We start from the raw sequence: 23,945 nt of genomic DNA on the forward strand, positions 1-23,945 counted from the left end.
CCTCAGCACTCTAGCTGCCACTGTAGGGAGGAGTTGAATTCAAGGACAGTGTTGGCTTCATAGTGAGCCTGCCACAAATGCACTGTTGACCTGCAGTCTTCACACTTGAGAAGTGCAGGTAGGAAGAATAGTAGTTCAGGGCCATCCTTGGCTACACAGGGAGTCTGAAGCCAGGTTGGGATGCAGGCCACCCTGTCTCAAAATAACACAAATGAAATAAAATAAGTAAGAATAAGACTAATAGCTGAGCTAAATCAATTAAAGCACTACCGGTGGGTTTTCAGACCTCAGTATCTAGTTCTTCCCTCTCTCAACTAATGGCTAAGAAAATTTTATAGTATTTGGGGAAAGGTAGAATCAAATTTTCTTTAAAAGTTAGGTTAAGGGAAAAAAGTCAAAGCAGTGAGATAAAGTATAATCATATAAAGCAGTGTATCTTCTGCCCGAAATGTTTACACCTTTGCCACAGAGTGTGGTGAGCATGTGTGTGTGTGTGTGTGTGTGTGAGTGTGTGTGTGAGTGTGTGTATGAGTGTGTGTGTGAGTGTGTGTGTGAGTGAGTGTGTGAGTGTGTGTGAGTGTGTGTGTGAGTGTGTGTGAGAGTATGTGTTTGAGTGTGTGTGTGAGAGAGTATGTGTGTGTGAGTGTGTGTGTGAGTGAGTGTGTGAGTGTGTGTGAGTGTGTGAGTGAGTGTGCGTGTGTGTGTGTGTGTGTGTGTGATTAGTTTGAGAGAGATTTATTTCTAGGCATGGATCACAGCCCATAGGGCACTTGCTGAGATTTTCAGGTTCATGTGTTCCAGAACAAGAACTGGAGCAGGGACACATGGCACATGGATGGTGATAGAAATATAGACTGTTCAGTAAGAGAAAGGGGGAGGTGCATGCAAAAGTGGGAGTGGGCTTCAGAGCTAGGACAGGTCTCTAAGGCCAGAGCCCCTTGTTTCATGGCATCCATGGCTCTTTATAGACCCTTCATGTGATAATCACGCACACACTCAATTTGTTACATGTAACCTGCAGTGTGTGACTGTATGTGTGTGAGTGAGTGTGTGTGTGTGTGTGTGTGTGTGTGTGTGTAGGGGATCTCCTGAGTTCCAGCTGAATGAAAAAAACAACTGAAATGAAAGGAGGAGGGCATGACTACTCCTAAAGTAAGGAGAGGATTTTTATGATAGATACAAGGGAGAAAGCAGAGAGAGGGAAGAGGCCAGGCTGAACAAGGCAGGCAGAGGAAACCAGGCCATGGGAGGAAAGGGGGCAGGGGGTGGGGTGGGACAAGAAAGGAGCTACTGACAAAGACAAGACAGGTAATCAAGCCAATAAATAGGCTAAGAGAATGATGTAGCCAAAATAGCTGACTTACATAGGGAAGAGGGCTGTGCAGGTGGAAGCCCAGCTCTCAGAAGTTTAGAGTTGGGAGAGGGTTGAAAAGTGCTGGGAGGAGCCACAGATATTGCTTTGATATGTTAATGACAGCTCAGCCATTTCTCTGAGTTTCTGAGACCTAAGGCCTGTCTTCTGCGTTAGTTTATAAGTAATCATGAGTCCTTTGTTTCCATTCTCTACTCTCCTACCACAAAACAACACAAACACTTAACCATTTGCTTTGTTCTGTACTCTTAACGAAATAGAAGATTCATTTGTAAACTTGAGTGCCACATTCTCCCGCTCCTTCCCAGAGGCGCTTATTTTCTTCAAATGTGTCCTTCCCCGTTCGGGGATGCAGAATATGAAGCTTTCAGGACTATTGACGAGTACACTTACCTGCTGAGGGTCTTCAGGACCCAAGGATGGCTATTGATACTGCTGTTTTTTATCTTAAATTCCTTTGAACATTGGTACCTCTACAAGTTTCAGTTATTACTCATCCAATTAGAGTTATCATTTTATTTTTCATTGGTTTCATTTCTGTTTCAAGCACATATCCAGTTCCTACCTCTAATTCAACTTTTTGAAATCTTGCATGATGGATTTTATATGTGTAGATTCATATCTTTCAACAATCTCCTAAGACACATAAAATATTCCAGAAAATTTTCTTTTTCTTTCTTCTTGTGATTTTTATTTCATTGAAATACTATGTAACCCAGGCTGGCTGTAAACTCACAGTCCTATTGCTTCAATGTTTCCAGGGCTGGGATTGCAGAAGTGAGTCAATTAAATGTATTAATTAATTCATTAAACACTGAAAGCAACCTTATTAGGTAGTACCCACTATGATCCCTTTTGCAAAGAGAACATTGATGTCTAAGAACTCCCAACTATTAATGTATATTTGCCTTCTAGTAAATCAATGAAAGTAATTTTATACTTGTAACAGCAATATAAAGTTGCATTTTGGCTAAATAAAATGTCTACCAATCAGGATCAAAAGGTGAATTGTGTGAAAAACATTGGCTTAGCTTACCATTGTCAATAATGAACATGAATTTAAAGCCTTTTTTCTAACAGTTGACACTGTACATCTTTACTTTAGGATGCAACCTTCTATCTAAAATAAAATCGTGGTTTTGCTTTGCTTGGAGTTGTATTTCTTTAAACTAGGGACTGACCTGATAATAGGGACCTGCTTTGTTCTTGTTGATGCCTGGTGATTTTGTTTGTTTTTTATTTATTTGCACTCTGTTCTTTAGGGGATGTGACCTTTGTCCTACTTTAAGAGACAAGTATAAACCTAATCTCACGGTTTTCTCTTCTGCTCTAAAGCTCAACCCCCAGCTGACGGAACTGATATCAAGGTTCAAATCTGGTCAAATCCTGGGGCGAGGATAACAGTTTAGTGGTAAAACACTTGCACAAGGTTCAGGGTTCCAGTCTAGCAGTGAGGAAAGAGACTGAACTGGGACGGGGTCTCTTATGATTCTCAATAAAGGCCTTAAGGTATAAGTACCCCGTGTAGCTTGGGTGGTTACAAGGAGACTTTTGTTTTGGGTTTTGTTTTGTTTTGTTTGAAGATTGTAAGAAATAACCGAAAAAAGTTGTATATATAGGAAAATTCTGTAAAAAATTTATAAGACAGAACAATAAAATTCTCCTGCAAATAAGAAGAAATACTGAAAGATAAGCAAAACAGGATGGATGTGTTCATAAGATTAGCAGTCTGGCACAGTAAACATCAAATAATATAAAGGAATAGAGTGGGGATAAGCCTTTTGTCTTAGAGTTTTACTGCTGTGAACAGACACCATGACCAAGGCAAGTCTTATAAGAACAAAATTTAATTGAGGCTGGCTTACAGGTTCAGAGGTTCAGTCTATTATTATCAAGGCAGGAACATGACAGCATCCAGGCAGGCATGATGCAGGAATAGCTGAGAGTTCTACTTCATCTGAAAGCTGCTAAAGTCTTCCAGGCAGCTAGGATGAGGGTCTCAAAGCCCACACTCACTGTGACACACCTACTCCAACAAGGCTACACCTCCTAATAGTGCCACTCGCTGGACCAAGCACATACAAACCATCACGCTTTTAAACCAATAAATTCAAGAAAGGGTCATTGGAGCTGGAGAGATGGTTCAGTGGTTAAGCGCACATGCTGCTCTTGTAAAGGACCCAGTTTGGTTCCCAGCACCTGTGCAGTGACTTACAACCAGCTGTGATTCTGGCTCCAGGGGATCCTACGCCATCTTCAGGACTCTGAAGATACATGTGCTGGCATATGAATGTTCTCACACAGCTAGCTACACATAGTTTTATAATACAGAAGCATCTTTTTTAAAAGGAGAAGTGAATTCCAGCAATCCAGCAGATATGAGCTAAGCAGAACAAAGTCTGTTAACAAGAAATGTTGAACCACCAGGGGCAAAGGCAAGAGATAAGAATCTTCCAAGGACGCTCCATCCCACGTACCAGAAATACATCAAGGTTTCAGAACAGTGGGAACACTGGGAAAATAGAAATATGACCATGAAGCTGGAGCTACAGGACAAAATCCAGATGGATCTTAAGAAGCACAAAGCTGAGGAAGAAGTCAGTTATGAGACAAAACATGGCTTGAAGAAATAGCCCATGATAACTAGAATGCTTGCTTAGCATGCGTGAGGCCTGGGGCAGCAGACTACTGGAAAGCTGGTGATATTTTCTTTCTTGGACTCTGTGAAAGGCACCCGCTGTGCAGGAAACTGTTGTACTATACATTTATTCTTAAGCACTTTACTTGCATGTGCAATACTCCTTCATTTTTAAAAAGCTTCTAAAAAGATACATTTTTCTCTATATTGATACTGAAGTAAATTGAAAGAAAAATTAGGGTGGAAAGGGGTGTGAAATCTGCTAACATTTATATTGAAAAGGACAGGAAGGAAGAGGAAGAGAGAAAATGAGGCCAAGAGGGAAAGCAAGGAAGGTAGAAAGGAGGGAAGGGAAGGAATGGAGAAAGGAAGACATGAGGGAGAGAAAGATTCAGGGACCTTGGAGAGGAACCAGTAATCCGCACAGCAAACCACTGCAAGATGCTTGTCTCTGGACAAGAGAGATAGGCTCCTGAAGAGACAGAATCCACAGTGTTACCCTTCTTTGTATGCCCTTGCCAAATCTTTAACTTCATTCTGTGTGATATATAGCCTACTATAATGACTCCGCCTTCTTCTAGCACGTCTAACTACTCTCCTACAGGGGCGCTATCGGGTGGTGTTTCCTTCCAGTCCCTACCCAAAGAAATGCCATTTGTGTTCTCATCAGAAATTGGAAAAACCAATAAATCTTCATTGATGCTCTTATTTTATTTTAATCACAATACGATCTAGAAAAGAAGCACAACTCACGAATAGGCCCCCAAACCAAGCACTATACGTCTCAAATGAAGTAGAGATGTCGAAGTGATGAGACACCCCCAAACCACACACTTGAGTAGAGATGCAGGGTGGTCACCATCTTGCCCATGGCAAAGCATGAGCTAGACTCTAAAGTCCTAGGCAAGAAAAAACAAACAAAGCAAAAATCTGGTCAGTCTAGTTACACATCTAGAAATCCTACTCAGGAGACTATTAAGACAGCAAAAAAAGTTTCCCAGCAGAAACAGTTAAGGCAACAAGTCTACAAAGTCCTTTCAGGTCAAATTCTTGGTCGTTCTCAGTAACAGCAGGAATTAGCTATGAATCCAGGTCATCTCAGTCTCTCTGGGAAAGGGAAGATGCTTCAGAACCTCAGATAACACAAGTTTCATTCATACCCACATTTCGAATGAAAACGAAACTGACACACGCCACAGAAGAAGAAGAAGAAAAGCCCCTAGGATGCTATTTAAACAGAAAAAGTGTCTCATATGAAACTGGGTTTTTGAAATTTTGGTTATCGCAGTGAATTGTCTCCGAGAGCCAAGCTGATTAGACTTTGAGCTTCTAGTGAGTTAAACACTTATCAGAGGAAGTGAGCTTTGACCAAACCTTGCTTCTGGCTCACAAAGGCTCTGGACTTCTGGCAATAAAAAGATCACAAAACATCAGCATGTAGGACAGAGAGTTCCGACCTGAACAGAGGTGTTCTGGAAGCTATGGCATCGTCTGATACTCAGGGAAAAAGAGTGGCTGTTATTGGCGGTGGTTTGGTGAGACTGTCCAGGCGTTTACTGCTCTTTGGGCATTTATTTTTATTATTATTATCTCACTAATGATTTTTTATTGTGTGTGGGTTGTTGATTCTGATAGTTAAACCTCTTAAGGTTTAAATATATTTGCTATAAATATGGTATTGCTTTTCACTACGGTTATTAATACACACTGATCGCTGACATTTCTATGAATACCATGTCCAGTACTGATTATGTCTCGCTACCCTTCCACACTCTTCCGTCTCCCACATCTCCTCAGTCTCTCTTAAAATTTTAGGTCTTCTTTCTTCTTCTTCTCTCCCTCTCTTACCTCCCCCCCACCCCGTGTGTGTGTGTGTGTGTGTGTGTGTGTGTGTGTGCGCGTGCGTGACAGAAAATATTCAGAACTTGTCTTATGTATTTATATTTCATTTATCCCAATGTCCTCCAAATCGACTCATTCTTACTGAGATGACCTAAGACACATTCTTGTTTTTAAATAACAGGATTTCATTCTTCTTTACCACCAAACACTACTTCATTGTGTGTGTGTGTACCATATTTTCTTCATTCGTTCATTCACCAGCAGCCATCACGGCAATAAATATGGGTAACAGCATTTGTTTTAAATTATTCCTTCCAGGAAATGTATTTGATATCCACTAAATACACGAGTGTCTATTTTATCATTTTGATTTAGCATTCCCTAAAAGACAAAACAGATTTCACTTTATTTTGCTTCCAAACATGACTTTTCTTTTAAAAACAGGAATGTATCTCAGGTCATTATAATAAAAAAGTTTTGTCCCACTCTGGTTAATAAGCTCAGTACTCTCTACTGAGACGAAAAGGGTCAAGACACATGAAATTAATGGTTTAAAAAAAACTATTAGATGCTCACTAGCTATTCTGATAAGTGGGAAGTAACACACTTGCCCACCAAATTACTTGGCTGCTCCATTGACAGGGTAGTGAGTGGGTCCCTTACTTCTTATGCCAGCAGGTAAGGTCACAAGGCTGTCACTCAGACCTAGCAAGAGGTGAGATGGTATTGATTTCCCCTCCGTGGGGAGGGAGAGGAGTGTGTATGTGTGTCGTATTTTCGTAGCCAAAGCTAGCTCCCTTAAAACAAACAAGCAAACAAACAATAAAGCATACATTTTTTTTCTCTCAATAGAACTTCAGTATTCCAAAACTGATCCAATTAATTGAAATCATCACAGATGCTCTTTAAAATTAAGACAGAACCTCTCTACAATCCTGTCACACCGCTTCTCGGGAAAAATGAATATGGCAGATCCTTTATGATTATCTGATTCTAGAGAAGCAGGAATGGTTGCCCACATCTGTAATGCTAGCGCTCAGCAGGACAGGGTAGTGGAGTGAGGTTGAAGTTTATCTGGAATACACAGCCCGTGTCTCAGCAAGGCCGAGCAAAACAGAGCACTCGGGAAGAGCATCGTGTACTGTGGGTGTCAGGCGTCAGGCCAGCCTTTGCCCTAACTCTCTCCTATCAAATTATTGAACAAAATGAGAATGTATGCATTGCTACCTGTGTTGTTTAAGGTGCTATGGATAAAGGAGTGAGCCTTCTGGGGAGGAGAAGGGCAATGGAGGAGGAAACAAGAGAGGGGAGCCAGCAGTGAGCTATCAGAGCAACCCAAACACAGCATTGCTACAAGAGGACAAGAGGATCTTGGCGGTTTCTGTTTGTAGTCCAGTCAAGGACAGCGCTCTGATGAAGGGATGGGACCCACCACCTCCACAGGATGGGAAACAGACTTGGTCAGAGCTTATAGCATCTTAGAACATCAGGGAAGAAGGGTGGATTTTGTTCAAAGTTGTGTTATGCTTAAAGGCCTTGTGTGTGTGGTGGGGGGGGGGTGGATTTTAGTAAGAAGGAAGACTATGATTTTGAAAGATCCTACATGCTGGGCATGGTAGTGTATGCTGGTAATCACATCACTGGGAGGCTGAGGATGGATGGAAGTTCCAGACAAGTCTGGGTTTTATAACACGTCTCTATCTACAAACAAAGGAACAAACATCCTCAGGCTTTTTATAGAGAACGTCTAGAGAAATTGGGGAGAACCAAGACACTGGCTCTAGAAAGCTGCTATACATCCATGCTACTCAAGGATAGCAGCAATGATGGAAGGGAACAAATCTACCTGATTTTAGAAGATGCAAAAGTCTGTCCATTTTCCATAGATTTCTCCCCAAATAACACTCAAACAGTACTTTCACAGTGGAGTTGATTCCCTACACGTGCCCTGAAGCTGCTCAGCTTTCCTTACTGCAAATTTGTTTCCGATAGCGGATTTCCAAATTCAAAAACGCTGATAAATTGGTTTCAAGTGTTATTGCTGCTCAGCAACCTTTCAGAGATCTTTCTACCCAGAAGCCAGTGCTAACTCAGCATAGAGAGCAAGTACACCCCAGAGGCACAGGAGTGTCCGCTGTCACCCAGAGGCTCAGCAAACCCTACTTTCCCTCCTCTTGGGCTAAAGCTAGATCCTGAGTGTTTGATCTCAACTCTTCTGCCTCTTTTGCATTTTTCACACAGAGATCTCTACATTATTCTCCACCTGGACGTTCCTAACACCCAAATCAGGAACTCCCACTTTCCCTGAAGGAAACATTTTGACCCATAAAACCCCACAAAACTCATGCAATATCAGGTCTTTACAGTGTGTCATTTGGGCCAAGTGTATAGTTTCTGTAAATATTCCTGATATACACATGGAGAGGACTTGCGGTTTGTCTTCCTTGGTGCTCTGACTTTATTAATACTAAAATAAATCTCAATTCAGTTTTTGCTGATATTTTAAATCACTGTTTGCAAATGAATGAATTTCTTTTGTGATGTTTTCATAGTATGATAGTATGTATTTCATTATGCTTCCTTCTCATTGTTAGTGAGTGCCCTCCCTGTCCTCCCTCATATATATATATGTATATATATATATATATATATATACATACATATATATGTGTGTATATATATATATATACATACATATATATGTGTATATATATATATATATATATATATATATATATATATATATATATACATACACTATTACCCTGCTGGGTCCCCTCCCCCTTTAGACTTCTTCCTCCCCTCTCAAGTTCCTTTCCTCCTTTAATCCCCACCATGTTTAAATCTGCATTTCATATATGAGAGGAAGCATGCTGTTTGTCTTCATGATTCTGCTTACTCCACCTGAAACAATCACCTCTGATGCCACCTACTTTCCTATAAATGTTATCACTTCACTGTTTTCCAGCTAAATAAAACTCCATTGTGTAGATGTACCTCATTTTCTTTTTCTTCTTGTAGTTTTTTTTTCCCATTACATTGGTTCTTTAACAGTTTCACAGTATAAAATGCATAGTATTTACTCTCTCTTCACCCTTTCTAATTGCCCTCCCTCCTCCCTCCTCCTTCCTCCCTCCTCGCTTTAGGTTTGGTTTTGTAACCCATTTAGTCCAGGTCCTCTGTGTGCCCGTCCATTTTGCTTCCCACTCCTTCTGCCCTGAGATTTCTCCCTGTCATTCCATCCTGAGAACATCCTAACAGCACGTGGTATGGACTCTGGTGGGCTGTGGAAGTCTGTCTTCCTTTGTTCAGGAGATCAAGGGACACGTTGATGTTTCTGTGAACCCTCCTCCATCTTTGAAGGTTTTACATGGGTTGGGTTTCATCAAAGAAGTTTTAACTCTATGCCTTCTGCCTATATCTCTCTAACAGTAGTGGGGTTTTTGAACTACTTCACAGAACCCAGTCTTGCCTACATGTAAAACATGTATCCCACACTGGTCATCTGTTACCTGCTTACTATTAGGCCCTTGGTGCAGTGCTTTAAAACATGTGCAGCGTTAGTCCCTAAATGTCCACATCTCTGTGGGAGGGCACCCTACCAGGTCATCCTTACTGTGCCCAGACGTCTAATCCTACCCACTTTCTTCCTTCCTCCATCCTCTCCCTGTGGTCAGGAATCCAGTTGTGCCTTGAGAGAGCTGCGGGAGGCTTGGAATAGCTTACACGTTATATTTCCATGTTATCTTCTTGTCTTCTTAGCCACTTTGCCACCTAACAGTGAAAGATGACACTGACAGTCTTTCCAAATTACACTTTCTACAGCAGCTGGGAGGAGATACATTCAAGATGCAAAGCCTGCATCCCAAGCCATAGGACCAGCTCTGACAGCTGAATACATAGTCTGTGTTTCCATTTAGCTTCATTTGAACCTCAATTACATATGAGTTACATTTGTAACTCACTCTTTGTTTATATTGTTGCTAAAAAGTTCATGTTGTTGCATTTCCTTGCATAAATATTCCAGAACTTATTCATCCATTCCTTTTGTAATGGTCATTTAGAATGCTTGAAGAATAATTTCTTTTTAATTGGATGATGAAAAAGTCCTCTCTAAACATTCTAACATCTGTTCCCTCATTTGCATGTATAGAGTCTTCTCCTGAGTATATGTCATGATGTGAATATTTAAGTTGACATAGTAATCACAAGAATAAGTAAGTGATCTAGCAATTCATGTTTTCTGGTTCACGATGATTTCATGAACCAAGAAGCAGAACGAATTCTCTTTTGTCCAGAGCAACAAGGGTTACGTCTTTCTCTCCTTTGCCTTGAGGAAAGACAAATGTGCAAATAAACACAGAATGTGAGGAACTTTTTAAGGAGAAACACAAGAAAGTTAGGAAGCTGTCCCATGTCTGAGTTACACTGGGGTGACAACAATGATGCTCCTTAAAATATCTCAGACACCTAAGGAGAAGGCACAGGTCTTCAGCTCCCGACCTTAGAACCCTCCACTCAGGACATCCTTTTCCCTCCAGATCCTAGGGTCAACTTTTATCTAGGTAATGGATCATACCATGGAAGCAGACCTCAGCCCTCCACTGACTTGTGCGAGACTCTGTGCCTAGCATAGCCAGTGAGACCCATGTATACTACACTGCTTGTTGTCTGTACCAAATATTGCGTTTTCTACCAAAATGTCTATGTATGTACAGAACCAAATGAAAATATGAAAAATATGGTTTTGATTTCTAGGTTGGAGCACTGAATGCCTGCTTTCTTGCAAAGAGGAATTTCCAAGTTGATGTGTACGAAGCTAGGGAAGGTAAGTTGGTCATAGAAAACAGGAGAAAAGTTTCTTATTCCTTGGTCTGTTGCTCTAGATTTTCTGAATAAAAGACAAATGTTTTGATTAAAAAAACAATTTAAGAGATAAGAACTATTAGAATGTTTTTAAAACCTCAGTGATCTAAATTTAATCAAATACCAATATACACTTGACATTTTTCTATCCATGAGTTAATGAGTCTTGCAGTTTGATTCTGAATTGAGCGGTTGCTCAAATGCAAGGATTTTCTCACTCCTTAGCGTCATTTAAGCAACTGTGTGCAGCACGGCATCTGTTCCCTGTTTTTAGATATTCGCGTGGCTAAATCTGCACGTGGAAGGAGCATTAACTTGGCCCTTTCTTATAGAGGACGGCAGGCCTTGAAAGCCATTGGTCTGGAAGATCAGGTACATTGTTGATGCAGTTTTCTTTCTTAAAAAAAAGTGTGTGTGTGTGTGTGTGTGTGAGAGAGAGAGAGAGAGAGAGAGAAAGGGAGAGAGAGAGAGAGAGAGAGAGAGAGAGAGAGAGAGAGAAAGAGTGTGTGTGTGCATGCCTGTGTGTGATGTAGCCCTGTGTGTTCATGTTGATGCCAATGACTACACATGAAAATTATTCCTGCAAAGGCTTGGAAAGTTGCAAATTTGACAAGCTAGTAAACCTTTAACATATGGTGGGTGTAAAAAACTGGAGACACGTGGATAGGGCTGGATACAGACATGATACTACAACCCCATCTGACGTCATGCCTGATCCTGGGCTCTTATAGGAAGGCAGATCTCTTATTGGATGGGTAAGAGTGCTCTAGATCCTTTCAGTTACAATGATGAAACACTCTGATCAAAAGTAAATCCGAAGAGGCAAAGGTCCATCTCATCTTACAGGTTCCATCCCATCATCACCAAGGGAAGTCAGAAAAAGAACTGGACGGCAGGGCTGCTTGCTATTTCATGCAATATTCCCTGTGACCAGGGCATACACATCCCAGGAGACGTAACAGAAAGCATGGAGGATTGCAGTTTCTCCCCTCACAGTGACCCTTTCCGTAGTCATAAGAAAATCCTTTGGCCCCCAACTCGGTCCCCTCTAACACCTAGCCACACCCTGTAGTCTGTGATATCTGGTTGAAACCAGATAGACATTCGTTTTCTTCCAAGATAGAGAAACTCTGACACACTCAGGAGTGAGGTTTTCACAGAGCGACTTTCCAACCACATCGAGCTTCCCGAGTCCCATTAAACGCTTTATCTGATAAATCACATTTCATTTCACATCTCTTTAATTCTCTGGATGGTATGTCACGCTAGTGGAAATAGCTATTCCTGGTTCTTCTCAGATCGTTTCCAAAGGCGTGCCCATGAAAGCCAGAATGATCCACTCTCTTTCGGGAAAGAAGTCTGCAATTCCCTATGGGAACAAGTCACAGGTAGGTTTACACTGGACACAGTGGGATTATACAACAATTCGGAGCCGGATGCCTGCAATGTGCCTCTTGCATGATAACCCTTCCTCTCTTCCCTTGTACTAACTCGGGTACCTCAAGCCTTGGTCTAGACACTAGTTACCTACTTAGCTCCTAGTTGATGCTCAAGCCAGGACCCAGCCAACATCACCGTGACAAAAACTGGGCTACTGCTATTAATCCCACCAGACCATTTCTTGTTTTGCGCATGGCTCCTGCTGCCCAGCTGTTTGGGATGCCCTCTGTCTCCAACTTCCTTTTCAATTAGAGAAAATTACCATGTTATTTGTTGTTGAGTATCATGTACAAGGACAACTCTGGAGCATTCTGTGCTGCAGTTGCCTTCCCCTAAATGACCCTCTTGCCCTGGGTTTGCTTATAATAGACTGTATGGAATGAATGAGAAATGTTTTCAATGCTTTATAATTCCTAAAACGACAGAGGCCAGAGGGTGATGTTGTTTTTGAAAGCAAATCCATTATCTTGCTCTGTGTTTTTCGTGCTGACATTCATAACTGGAAGAAAATATATTTACATCTAATTATACCCTCTGAGTTTATTTCTCTGAGAGAAAATGAAGGCTCCAAATATCCACAGTAGAGAGGGGGATTCCAGTTTGCTTTATTTTTATGGAGGCTTATGAATCACAGAGCTCAAATAAGGTTCACATTCTTCTGAAGGACAAGGGACAGTCAAGGACAAGGGTTTCTGGGAAGAGGCATCAGCAGAATAAGACAAGGGGAACTTCGTTGTGTGGTATGGACAGGAAATGGGAAAGTGGTTTGGAGAAAAGGGGGAAGTTGTAGTTTACAAGAAGGCTACAGAGGAAGTTTGAAACACTTTGTAGGGATTTTAAATCAGTAGCAAATCAGAATTAACCTAACCAAATGGATGAAAACTGGGTGAGACTTCATTTCTAAGACTTAAATCTGAAATGCAAAGTCTATTCAGAGGTTCGGAGGAGAGATGTATGTTCATTCAAGCATAGCAGAATCTTTAGACTTATTGAACTTGAATCCAGCTGCCATACTTCATAGAAAAGGAAACAGCTCGTGTGAGATTTATCAAGGCAAAAATAAGGCAGCTTCTTTCCCAATGGTGTGACCAGGAAGCCAGGCAGCACTGCCTATAGCCAACCCCATTGCTATCTGATTCACAATCTCATCTCACTCTTCCTTTGCATTACCATGGAGCATCCTGAGGAGGCTGAGCCATCCAACTGAGCTCATGCCAGAGGGAATCACCTATCAGTAAACAAAGTCATTCTAATAGTACTTCAAATACTAGAGAAACTAGATAAAGAGAGCGACTGGGACCAGAAGCCACAAGGCTTTCTTGATCCCCCCAAGAGGGAGCAGGTGTGTGTGGGAGTTCCAATTTTAGAGCTTTCACTACAATAGGGTGGAAGTGGTCCCTTCCCCACCTCCACTGCTATTTCTCAATTCTTACAAACTGGGTGACTGGTAGGTTTACAGCCATGCTAGTCAGTCCTTCAGTGTCTGCGTGATTGCATTGACATTCGTTGTGTTTGAGTTAAACAAAAAGGCCACCTTGCCTTTTAAGAACTACATCAAGTTGCTTTGACCCACTCAATTGCTCTGCCTGAGGAAATCCAGTCATCCTTGGGACCCCCAAGACTTCTACACATTTTCAGGGAGACAGGCTTCTTTTGGCCTCTGCAGGCTCTCTGCACCTCTTTGCAGCCACTAAGATCCAGATGTGAAAGCCACCACTTCCTCAGTCCTTATGCATGCAACGTCTTCAAAAGAACATGCACTGGGTCTGGGAAGAGGACTTAGAGAGTAAGACCACTTGCTGAGCAAGCATGAGGCCCCGAGTTCAATCTCCTAGCATCTAGTCTGGAGACACAGCTCAGCGGATAAGAGCACTTACTACTGTTCCAGAGGGTCTGAGTTCAGGTACCAGCTCTCACATTGGGATGCTCATAACCACCTGTAACTCCAGCTTTGGGGAGGCCAGCACCCTCTTCTGACCTCCACGGGTTCCTGTATTCACACACAAACACACATACAGAGAGAGAGAGAGAGAGAGAGAGAGAGAGAGAGAGAGAGAGAGAGAGAGAGAGAAAGGAGAGAGAGAAATAAAAACACACCCTCAATAACCCAGTACCCACATAAAAAGCCAGGCACAGGCACACCTATCCCTGCAATCCCAGTGCTGTGGGGTGCAGCGACAGGAGAATCACCAGGACTAGCTGGCTGCTAACCTGGCTCCAGGTTCATTGAAAGCCAGTCTCAGAGGAATAAGGCTGAGAACGACAAGGCAGGACACTCAATGACTTCCATACCCATTTCACTCAACATTACACACAAAGACACAAAGAAAGGAACAGAGAGTGACAAGGAGACAAGGTGAGAAGGAGAGAGGGGAAAAAGGGATAGAGGATGAGTCTACTGGAGAGCTCTGGGCCATGGAGGAAGCAATTTGTACAAGATACACAGTTTGGATATGCATGACATGAAAACCTGACTCCCCAAATCCTTCCTGGTCCTTCATCCTCTAGCTGTTTGTCTCTTGACTCTTTCCCCCACACCACGTACAGATGTTCCCTGGCTTTTGTACATTTCCCTCTCCCTCCCGGCCTGCCCTGGTAACTGTCACGATGATGTGTAATACACAGAGGTGGGTGGACAAAGCTGTGGTCACATTCCTATGCTTCTGGGTTCCCATGCTCCCTTAGTGTGAAGCAGTCTCCTTTGAAAGCACTGTGTTGTGTTTGAAGTGGTCTGCGCTAAAACTATTGCATTACCGATCTCCAAATAAATGGTCTAACTTGGGTCTTATCCTTGTGGGGTTTTTTTTCACAGTGACCTCTAGGGATTAGCCTTTTAGAATGGGTGTTGCATGTACTGTGGCAGGAACAATACCAGCTCTTGCTTCTGGGGCAATGCCATCCAAACAGCTAAAATGGACGGGATGGAGAAGTTCTGGTGGTCCTATTGGATGGATATGTTCTATTGATTCCCATGGCACAAAAAGCCCTATAACTAGCATGCAAAGAATCTTTTCACCACATTGACTTAAACAAAGCTTTACCACTGGAATATTTCTTACCATCCTTTATAATGTTCCCTCGCTGTGCCAGGAGTGGAGGCTGGGGCCTTGCTCATGCTGACAATCCTTGCACACTCTGAACACACACACTAAATTAGCTAGTTCTAACAGCAAGCACCTCCTCAGCCACTGTCACTGTGTGATGACTGAGCCATCTTTGTACCAAGTTTAGATTTGATTGTTAAGATCAAGTTTCTGCTTCAGAATGAGAGGAAGAGACGCAAGTTAGCATTTTTGTGTTGAAAACTCTGGGGTCTTCTCTAATTTGGAAAAACGATATGTTTTAAACAGTTAAACAATGAATTCATTCTGACCCCATCTGTGCCTGTTCCTTTGGCTTTATTTGTGGAGACGGAGACAGGGCTTCTCTGTGTAACCCTGGCTGTCCTGGAACTCACTCTGTAGGTCAGGCTGGCCTCATATGCATAGAGATCTGCCTGGCTGTGCCTCCCAAGTGCTGGGATTAAAGGAGTGGGCCACCACTACCCCAAATTCACTCTAACTCATAAGACTGAATTTTGACATTCAGGGTCCATGATGGATATTTTTAAAAGATAAATATTTAAGCTTAACTTTTTATGACTTTACTGGTGTGAAGGTGAATACAACAACCCCAGATTTATTATTACGCGTCAGTCTTTATTTTACTTGATTTTTGGTTCTGCTTTTAAACCAAACTAAAAATAAAACATTTTAACTGATGCTTAAAGCATTATGGTCCCTAGACATAGCATGTGCATTGCATTAAAGGACAGTCAACCTGCTACAATTTACCACAATGTCTAAAATAGCCAATATAAGTCATAGTGAGAGGCTGTCCTCACCCACCCCAACCCATGTTACCGTCACACAGTTTTCTCTGAAATAAAGGACTTGGAAGTAGATATTTTTAAAAGCGCATTTACTCTGATGTTGTCAGTAGCAAAACAATGTAGCCACCATATTTAGGGAGCTCTGATGGAAATATGCAATTTACAATGTTGTTAAAATTATGCTAATGAAACTAATATTTTCACTGTATGAGGTTTAATTTTTACAGTATGAAAATTTGAGAACACCTAAGATAAAATGTTAGATATTATATTAAGAATATTTGATTAAAGTTGTTTATTATTATCATAATTATTACCATACTACTTAGCTAAATGGTTCTAAAACTAGTTTATAACAATCAGCTAAATAGTGAATATTTCTTCTTGCTGAGTAACTTAGAGTTACATTTGCCCACTCTCCAGAAACAATGTCTACTTTGTTTTTCTTACAGTATATCCTTTCAATAAGCAGAGAAAACTTAAACAAGGACCTGCTGACTGGTAAGCCTACCACTTTTGTTCACCAGATTGGGTAAAGCCCTTGAGAATATTCGGGTTGTCACATGACTTACGAGGGTTTGGTTGCTGTTCCTTTTTATGGGTTATAAAAAGTAAGCTCATGTACAGTACAGGGCCCTTGAAAAGTAGCAGTAAGATTGTCACAGAGTCTCTGTCTCATCACTTACCTAAGTGACAATAATTCAGTCCCTAGACATTGTAATTGTATCACACTCTGTTCAGTCAAGCACTCATAGTCCAGTGGGTCAAGAGACATAAGCTGACAGCTTGCCAGGTGCTCTGGTGCTCTATCAGATGTGCATATCAGGGAGTGAAGATATGTAGGCTGAGAGGTTACAGCCTTGAGGGCATTGCCATAGCCCCTGAATGCCAAACCAAGGCCTGGGGCAAAGTTAGGAAGCTGTGTGGTGAAGGGGAAGGCAGACTCATGTCTCAAGGAGACCAAACAGGTTATATAGAGGATACTGAGAAAGAATAAGATGCAAGAAATCAAGTTCTAGCTCTCAAGTTTTGTTCTCTGAATAACTGGAGAGGACCAACCACCCATAAACAGAAAGATAACCAGCTGTTTAAGTACATCTGTAGTTTAGGGAACCAGTGCCCCACACCCTTGATAACCTCTAACCCACTGAACCTTTCACTCCTCATTAAATTGAACAGTTAGTTATACCAGTTCAGAGATTATTCTGAACAGTCTCACTATGAGCAGAAAGTAACCCTCACAATCCCTACTATCTTTTATTTTTAATTTTAAAAACTTCTTTTGCTTTTGAGATCATATAATGACATCATTTCTTCCTTCCCTTTCCTCACTTCAAAACTTTCCAGTTACCTACCTGCTCCTTACTCCCTCTCAAATACAAGGTCTCTTTTGTCATTCATTGTTGTTGCAGGCATGTGTGTGTGTATGTGTGTGTACACATACATATATATTCCTAAATATAATCTTTTCAGTCTGCTTAATGCTATTTGTGTGTGTTTTTAGAGCTGACCATTTGGTGTTAGACAGCCATGTGGTATACTCCTCCCTGGGAAAGACAATTGACTCCTCCCGTTCCTGGCATTCCTTAATCGCCTACAGTCCTCTCTGCATAGGGTTGAGACCCCATAGGCTTTCCCCCATCCACTTTGTTGCAGGTCCTTGCTCAGCTCACGCTTAGGCAGGCATGTGGTGAGTCTTTATGGGTGTAGTTTCTGACAACAGGAGACCCAGACTCACAGCAAACTCTCTGAGCCTGTGGCTCTCACAATCTCCCCAACCCCCTTCCATGAAGCTCCCCGAGCCTTACATACAGGGATGTTTTCTATATGTACACTTCGGGATGGCTCCACAGCTCTGTGTTTTGATTGGTTGTGGTTTTCTATAATGATCTCTATCTGTCACAGAGACAAGTCTCCTTGATGAGGAGTGAGAACTACACTTATTTGTGGGTATAAGTATCGTGTTAGTTTAGTAGAGTTGAGGTTGTAGGTTCTCGTCCAGATCTACGACTTCTCTAGCCCTGGGTAGTTGACTTGGTTCTCAGTACGGAGCTTGGTTTCCCTTTTGTTGGGCTTCTACTGCCTTCTTAGCCAACCCTTCTTGATTCATCCTAGAAACCTTTGAGTTGTCAGAAAGTTTGATGTCCCACAGAATTAATTACATCTCCAGTTATATTTGGAACTATCTTTTAGTTAGATGATGGATGAAGTGGGACCAGTTTATTACACACATCCCTGTTGGTCTTTAGAAAGATAAACATCAAGCAGTTTTTAGGAATAGCAATGTAGCAGATCTGTTCAACAACCTCTGAATTTACTAAGATCGTGATTATAGCAAGTTGATACTGAAGCACCAGTCACGATAAGCACGTGGTTCACAAGCAATAATTTCCACAGTTCTCTCAACAACTGTGTGAGGTGGGAATTAAGTTTATCTCGGCCTTACAAATAGCAAAATGACAGCTTAGAGATCTTAGATCTCGCTGACATAAGTGGTAGAATCTAGACTTGAGCTTTAGTCTGTTTATTCCAAAGGCTTTGCTCTTTAATGACTCAATTTCTGATTTTAATATTATATATGAAATACATGCTAACACTAAAGAGCTGAAATATTAAAAAAAAAAAAAAAGGTACAGTCTTGGTAGACATGACAGACATTCCCAAACTGTTTTTCTCTAGGGATCTGCTTCTTCACGGGCTCTAAATTAATAAAGGTGTGTGTGTATTTACATATATATATATATATATATATATATATATATATATATATAGTCCCTGACCTAAGTATTGTTTGGCATATAAAACTCTTCATTTCTTTGCAAGGCATGAAACATGTGATCCACCCATTCCATATATTTGATCAATTATAAATACTTTTCTCAAACTAAATCACCTCCCTTATGAAAGCATTGCAGTTAAAGTCATTCTCAGATACATCTACTTTTCATGGACAATGGTTTCATGGTTTATTTATTCATTCAGAATTAATAATAAGGAAAGCATAGATCAGTATGTTTGGGACATTCAATAACTCCTGTATCAAGACACTTGTAAAGATCTTTTTCTAGAAGTAACTCTCAAGTTTCTTAGGTAGTGCTCTTCCCAGTGACCCTCCTAAAGTTGCATGTCCAGTTTCGGACCACAAATGCCAGCCGTGTGTGTAATATTCTAATTGTATGGGAATGGCTTTATGTAACCTGGTATTTAAAAAAGTTAATTAAAAAAAGGACACCCTAACTGTATCAGATAAACTCTAATTTCTGCAGCAATGAGATAAAAAGAATTTCTTATTTCTTTTTAATTCCTTTTTGCTTTTGAGACACAGGCTTACTATGTAGCTGAGGCTGACCTTGAACTCATTACCTTCCTGCTTTAGCCTCCTGAGTGATGTAACCACAGGCATACACAACCACACCAAGGTCTGCTGGTTTTATAGTTTCTCGGTGTTCATCTGTTGTACTTATAATACCAATAAATCAGAAGCCGAGAGGAGAGAGAGACACACACATAGCAGACATTCATAGTGGTTGAACATTTCTAGTCACAAATCAAGCTAAAAAGGCACCTTTCATAATAACATATGTGACAACTGTTTCTTTTCAAAGGCACAAACAGTCACTAGGGTGCAGGAGTTTGGTGGATTTTTTAAAAAGTGACAACAGCTGTTTTCTGTTTGTCTATATTATTAAAACTTATACTAGACTACCCACAAAACAGTTGTCCAGTTACCATTTTAACAAATTCGGGTTAAGCGAAATAAAAGTATCTTCTCTGGCATGGTCGGTACACACTCGGAAGCCCGGCGCTCAGGTGGTAGAGCCGGGGATTGTAAACTCAAGACTAGCCTGGGGTACACACAGCGAGTTCACAATTGTGCTACCAAGACCCTGTTGCAAATAAAAAAATCAGTAAATTTACTAAGCAGCATCTCTGTTTACTATTCAGGGGAAATGACCATCGTTTCCATGTGGTTATGTGAAGCCACAGTTGCACCTCGGTTCTATTTACCTTCTCTTTCCTCCCTCAGCCGTGGAGTCCTACGCCAATGCGAAGGTGCACTTTGGCCACAAGCTGTCGAAATGCATTCCGGAGGAAGGGGTACTCACAGTGCTCGGGTAATTGCTCTTTAGGATTTTGACTTCAGAGGGCAAGGGTAGGAATGGAGAACTCTGCTCATAAACTTTGTTCTCTGGCTCTTTTGGAAGCGTTAAACAATTACTGAAGTGAAAATTCAAATAGTGTTCACAACCACTGAGTTTTTGTTTGACAATAATCGCGGATACTTGCTGAATACCCAGACCTGGTAATTTTTCTTCGTTTCCATGCTCCAGCTACCGTTCTCTGTTCAGACTTTCTCCTCTTTGGAAATCGGTGTCCCTACCCTGCCTTGTGTCTCCTGTCCTCTTACGTAGTGGGATTTCCTTGCCCGTCCTCGGTCAGTTCTAGGTCCTCTAATGTCCCACTTTCAGAATGCCATGCGTCCAGTCAACAGTTACACAATCGTTTGTAAATTCTAGCTAGCGTTATCATGTACATCCAGGCCCTTTTCTCATCCTCCGTCTCAGCAAGTGCCTGATCAGTGATGTCCCAATGACGGAACAGTGGCGTTATCTCAGATTCATAGATGCCTTGCTCACCTCTATTGTCTTCCCTGGTGCTCTTGCAGCATAGTCACGGTCGCTTAAGGTGCACCCTCCCCTGCTTCCACTCATTAAATCTGTGCGTTGTCACCAGCGTGTCTTTCTTCTCCTGGTTCTACAGTCTCTTTCTTCTTCCTGGGGCATAATTGTGTCGAGACCTTGTCGCTGCATATGTGGGCTACTGCCATTCTCTGTGTGTCCCCTCTTCCACTTCAAACTGAACAGTCAGTTTCCTGAAACTGCCATTTATCCATCGTCATCTTTCTAGTGTAAGAAATCATTTTCTCCTTTTGCCAGAACCAGGAATTTAAACTTTTGCCTTTATCTCCAAAATGGTTCTTCGCTCCTCCCCCTTTGCCTTCTATGTATTGCATAGTTAACCTTCCTTATATACAGACTTTTTTTTTTTTTTTTTTTTTTTTGGTTTTTTGAGACAGTGTTTCTCTGTAGAGCCCTGGCTGTTCTGGAACTCACTTTGTAGACCAGGCTGGCCTTGAACTCATAAATCCGCCTGCCTCTGCCTCCCGAGTGCTGGGATTAAAGGCATGCGCCACCACGCCCGGCTATATACAGACTCTTGAATCACTGGTACAACCAGCCTCAGATCAGAACTATCCAAAACAGAGATTTGCATCTCTAAGAAAGCACAAAACTAAAATTTCTCTGTGTTGGTCATGCACAGGCTTTTTCTCTTGTCCTTGTTCCCTAAAGATGAACACACAGCATTTCTAGAGAGAAGTTGAAGCATCCAAGAGGGTGTGTGTAGGACATCTGCAAATGCTGTGCTGTTTGACATAAGGAACTTGAGTCTCTGCCGATAGGGATATTCTGGAACCAATCTTAGAGGTCAACAGGAGACCAGTGTGTTCTGTTCTTCCGTTCATTGTCTGGTATCCTTTACTGAAGCTGAGCCTGTTTCCTGGAGCAAACCCTGCTCCTGCTCACATCTCTGCAGATGCTCAGGAGTTAGTTCATTTGCATACTTGGACTTACAGATGTGCTTGCCCCTACACTCTGTGACAGCTTTCCCCTTTTCTCTATATTTCCATCCTTCAGCTCTCACACTTCCGGAGAGCACATTTGCCTTAGTAACTGGGTAGATGTACATTATTCTCATTTTCAAAAGCAAAGCCATGTCTGGGACAAGCATTTTCATCTTCATCTTAAATCTGTTGTTTCAAGTTAGATAAAGTCCGGCTTCAAATTACATGTGTAAAGTGAGTTTTTGGGGTTACCTCTAGAGTTTGCTTTTTACATCCACGTGGAAATATGTTACTGGTTTTGCTATTTGTTTGTTTTGTTTTGTTTTGTTTTGTTTGATGTTTCATTCTGTTTTCAGACCTGACAAGGTTCCCCGAGATGTCACATGTGACCTCGTTGTAGGGTGTGATGGAGCCTATTCAACTGTCAGAGCCCACCTGATGAAGAAGCCCCGCTTTGATTACACTCAGCAATATATCCCTCATGGATACATGGAGTTGACAATTCCACCTAAGAATGGGGAGGTATCAAACACTATTGCATATGCCAACAAGATTTTGCTGACAGGACCCTGAGATAGCTGTCTCTTGTGAGGCTGTGCCAGTGCCTGGCAAATACAGAAGTGGATGCTCACAGTCATCTATTGGATGGAACACAGGGCCCTTAATGAAGGAGCTAGAGAAAGTACCCAAGGAGCTAAAGGGGTCTGCAACCCTATAGGAGGATCAACAATATGAACTAACCAGTACCCCCCAGAACTGTGTCTCTAGTTGCATATGTAGCAGAGGATGGCCTAGTAGGCCATCAATGGGAGGAGAGGCCCCTGGTCTTGAGAAGATCATATGCCCCAGTACAGGGCAATGCCAGGGCCAGGAAGCAGGAGTGGGTGGGTTGGGGAGTAGGGCGGTGGGGGGAGGGTATAAGGGACTTTCGGGATAGCATTTGAAATGTAAATGAAGAAAATATCTAATTAAAAAAAAAAGAAAAAGAATGAAGTTCTGCCATTTGCAGGAAAATGGCCACAACTAGAGATAATCATATTGAGTAGAGTAAGCTACTTCAAGAAAAGTAGCACATGTCTCTTTTACAGGTAGCTCCTAAATTCTATATAGCCACATACAGTCACATATGTGACAGTAGGAAAGAACCAGCCTAGGAGAGCAAAGAGAATTAGCAGGTTGAGAAGGAGGAGGAAGGGGCAGGTACATGCTCAAACTGTAATATTTATCTGTTTGAAAATGTTCTTATATAACTTAGTCTCATGTACAATGAATATATAAATTCAAACTACTGTTTCAAAAGCATCTCAATAAAAATTAGAGAGCTCACAGAATAAAAAAGAATGGGGAAGCATAAATTGCCCAATCTATAAAAGCACTAAGGGCAAAGCAATTGCATAGAATCCCACATACATATGCATCAATTGCATAGAATCCCACATACATATGCATCTAGCCACATGTATGTTTTATATGCATATATTTTTATGTACATGGACATACATATGTATACTGCATATATATGTAAATATGCATGCATATTTATATGCGTAGAAAGACAGGGTGAAAGAGAAAGAATATCTCATAATAGTATGCTCTCCAGTCTTGGAATAAATGGTTATGAAAAGCTTGTCTAAGGATGGAACCCAAAGTATTTTCTAAGACAGTGTCTACTTCATTCAGTAACACACATGCAATGTACCATATCTATGGGGTTGGTCTAGAATGCTGCAGAGGAAGGTGCAAAGCAGCAGAAGAGATGAGCTACATTAATTGAACCTGTGCTCTTTGCCCTGCAGTACGCCATGGAACCTAACTGTCTTCACATTTGGCCTAGAAATGCCTATATGATGATCGCCCTTCCGAACATGGTAATGTACAAATTCTTATAGGATATGTATATGTGTATATATATATATATATATATATATATATATATGTGTGTGTGTGTGTGTGTGTGTGTGTGTGTGTTTGTGTGTACTGTTTATATATATAATATTTTATATGTAACATATAATGTTTATATATAAAATATTTATATATAATATTTTTATCACTTACTTTTGTGTTGGACATTTATGTACCTAGTTGATCTCATATTTAATATATTTAATGATCATGTCTTTGAAGTTTTGGGCTTCTGAGGAAGAACTGGAAGCAAGTTAAATGTTTACTTTGGAAAGAAGACTGTACTTATGTGAATAATGAAGAGCCCATATCTATGGTGCTGTCATCTGCATTAGAGGCAGTCTAGGAGCAAGTGGGCACAGCAAAGACAAAAGAGATTTAGGTTATG

The 23,945-nt window shown here is 41.3% G+C and overlaps 1 protein-coding gene across 1 annotated transcript in view; it reads left to right on the forward strand.

Moving 5' to 3' along the window:
* Positions 1-5,386: 5,386 nt before the first annotated feature.
* Kmo (kynurenine 3-monooxygenase) overlaps positions 5,387-23,945 on the forward strand; it is a 29,748-nt gene continuing 11,189 nt past the window's right edge. The window contains exons 1-8 of the mRNA XM_021170309.3: positions 5,387-5,545; positions 10,611-10,680; positions 10,993-11,090; positions 12,017-12,106; positions 16,482-16,530; positions 20,057-20,144; positions 22,009-22,174; positions 23,449-23,520. Coding sequence (XP_021025968.1) covers positions 5,492-5,545; positions 10,611-10,680; positions 10,993-11,090; positions 12,017-12,106; positions 16,482-16,530; positions 20,057-20,144; positions 22,009-22,174; positions 23,449-23,520 — 687 coding nt within the window. The 5' untranslated portion in view covers positions 5,387-5,491. The remainder of the gene's footprint in view (positions 5,546-10,610; positions 10,681-10,992; positions 11,091-12,016; positions 12,107-16,481; positions 16,531-20,056; positions 20,145-22,008; positions 22,175-23,448; positions 23,521-23,945) is intronic.

This window comes from Mus caroli, unplaced genomic scaffold, assembly GCF_978045245.1.
Source record: "Mus caroli unplaced genomic scaffold, Mus_caroli_1 scaffold_1, whole genome shotgun sequence".
In the NCBI taxonomy this organism is placed as follows: Eukaryota; Metazoa; Chordata; class Mammalia; order Rodentia; family Muridae; genus Mus; species Mus caroli.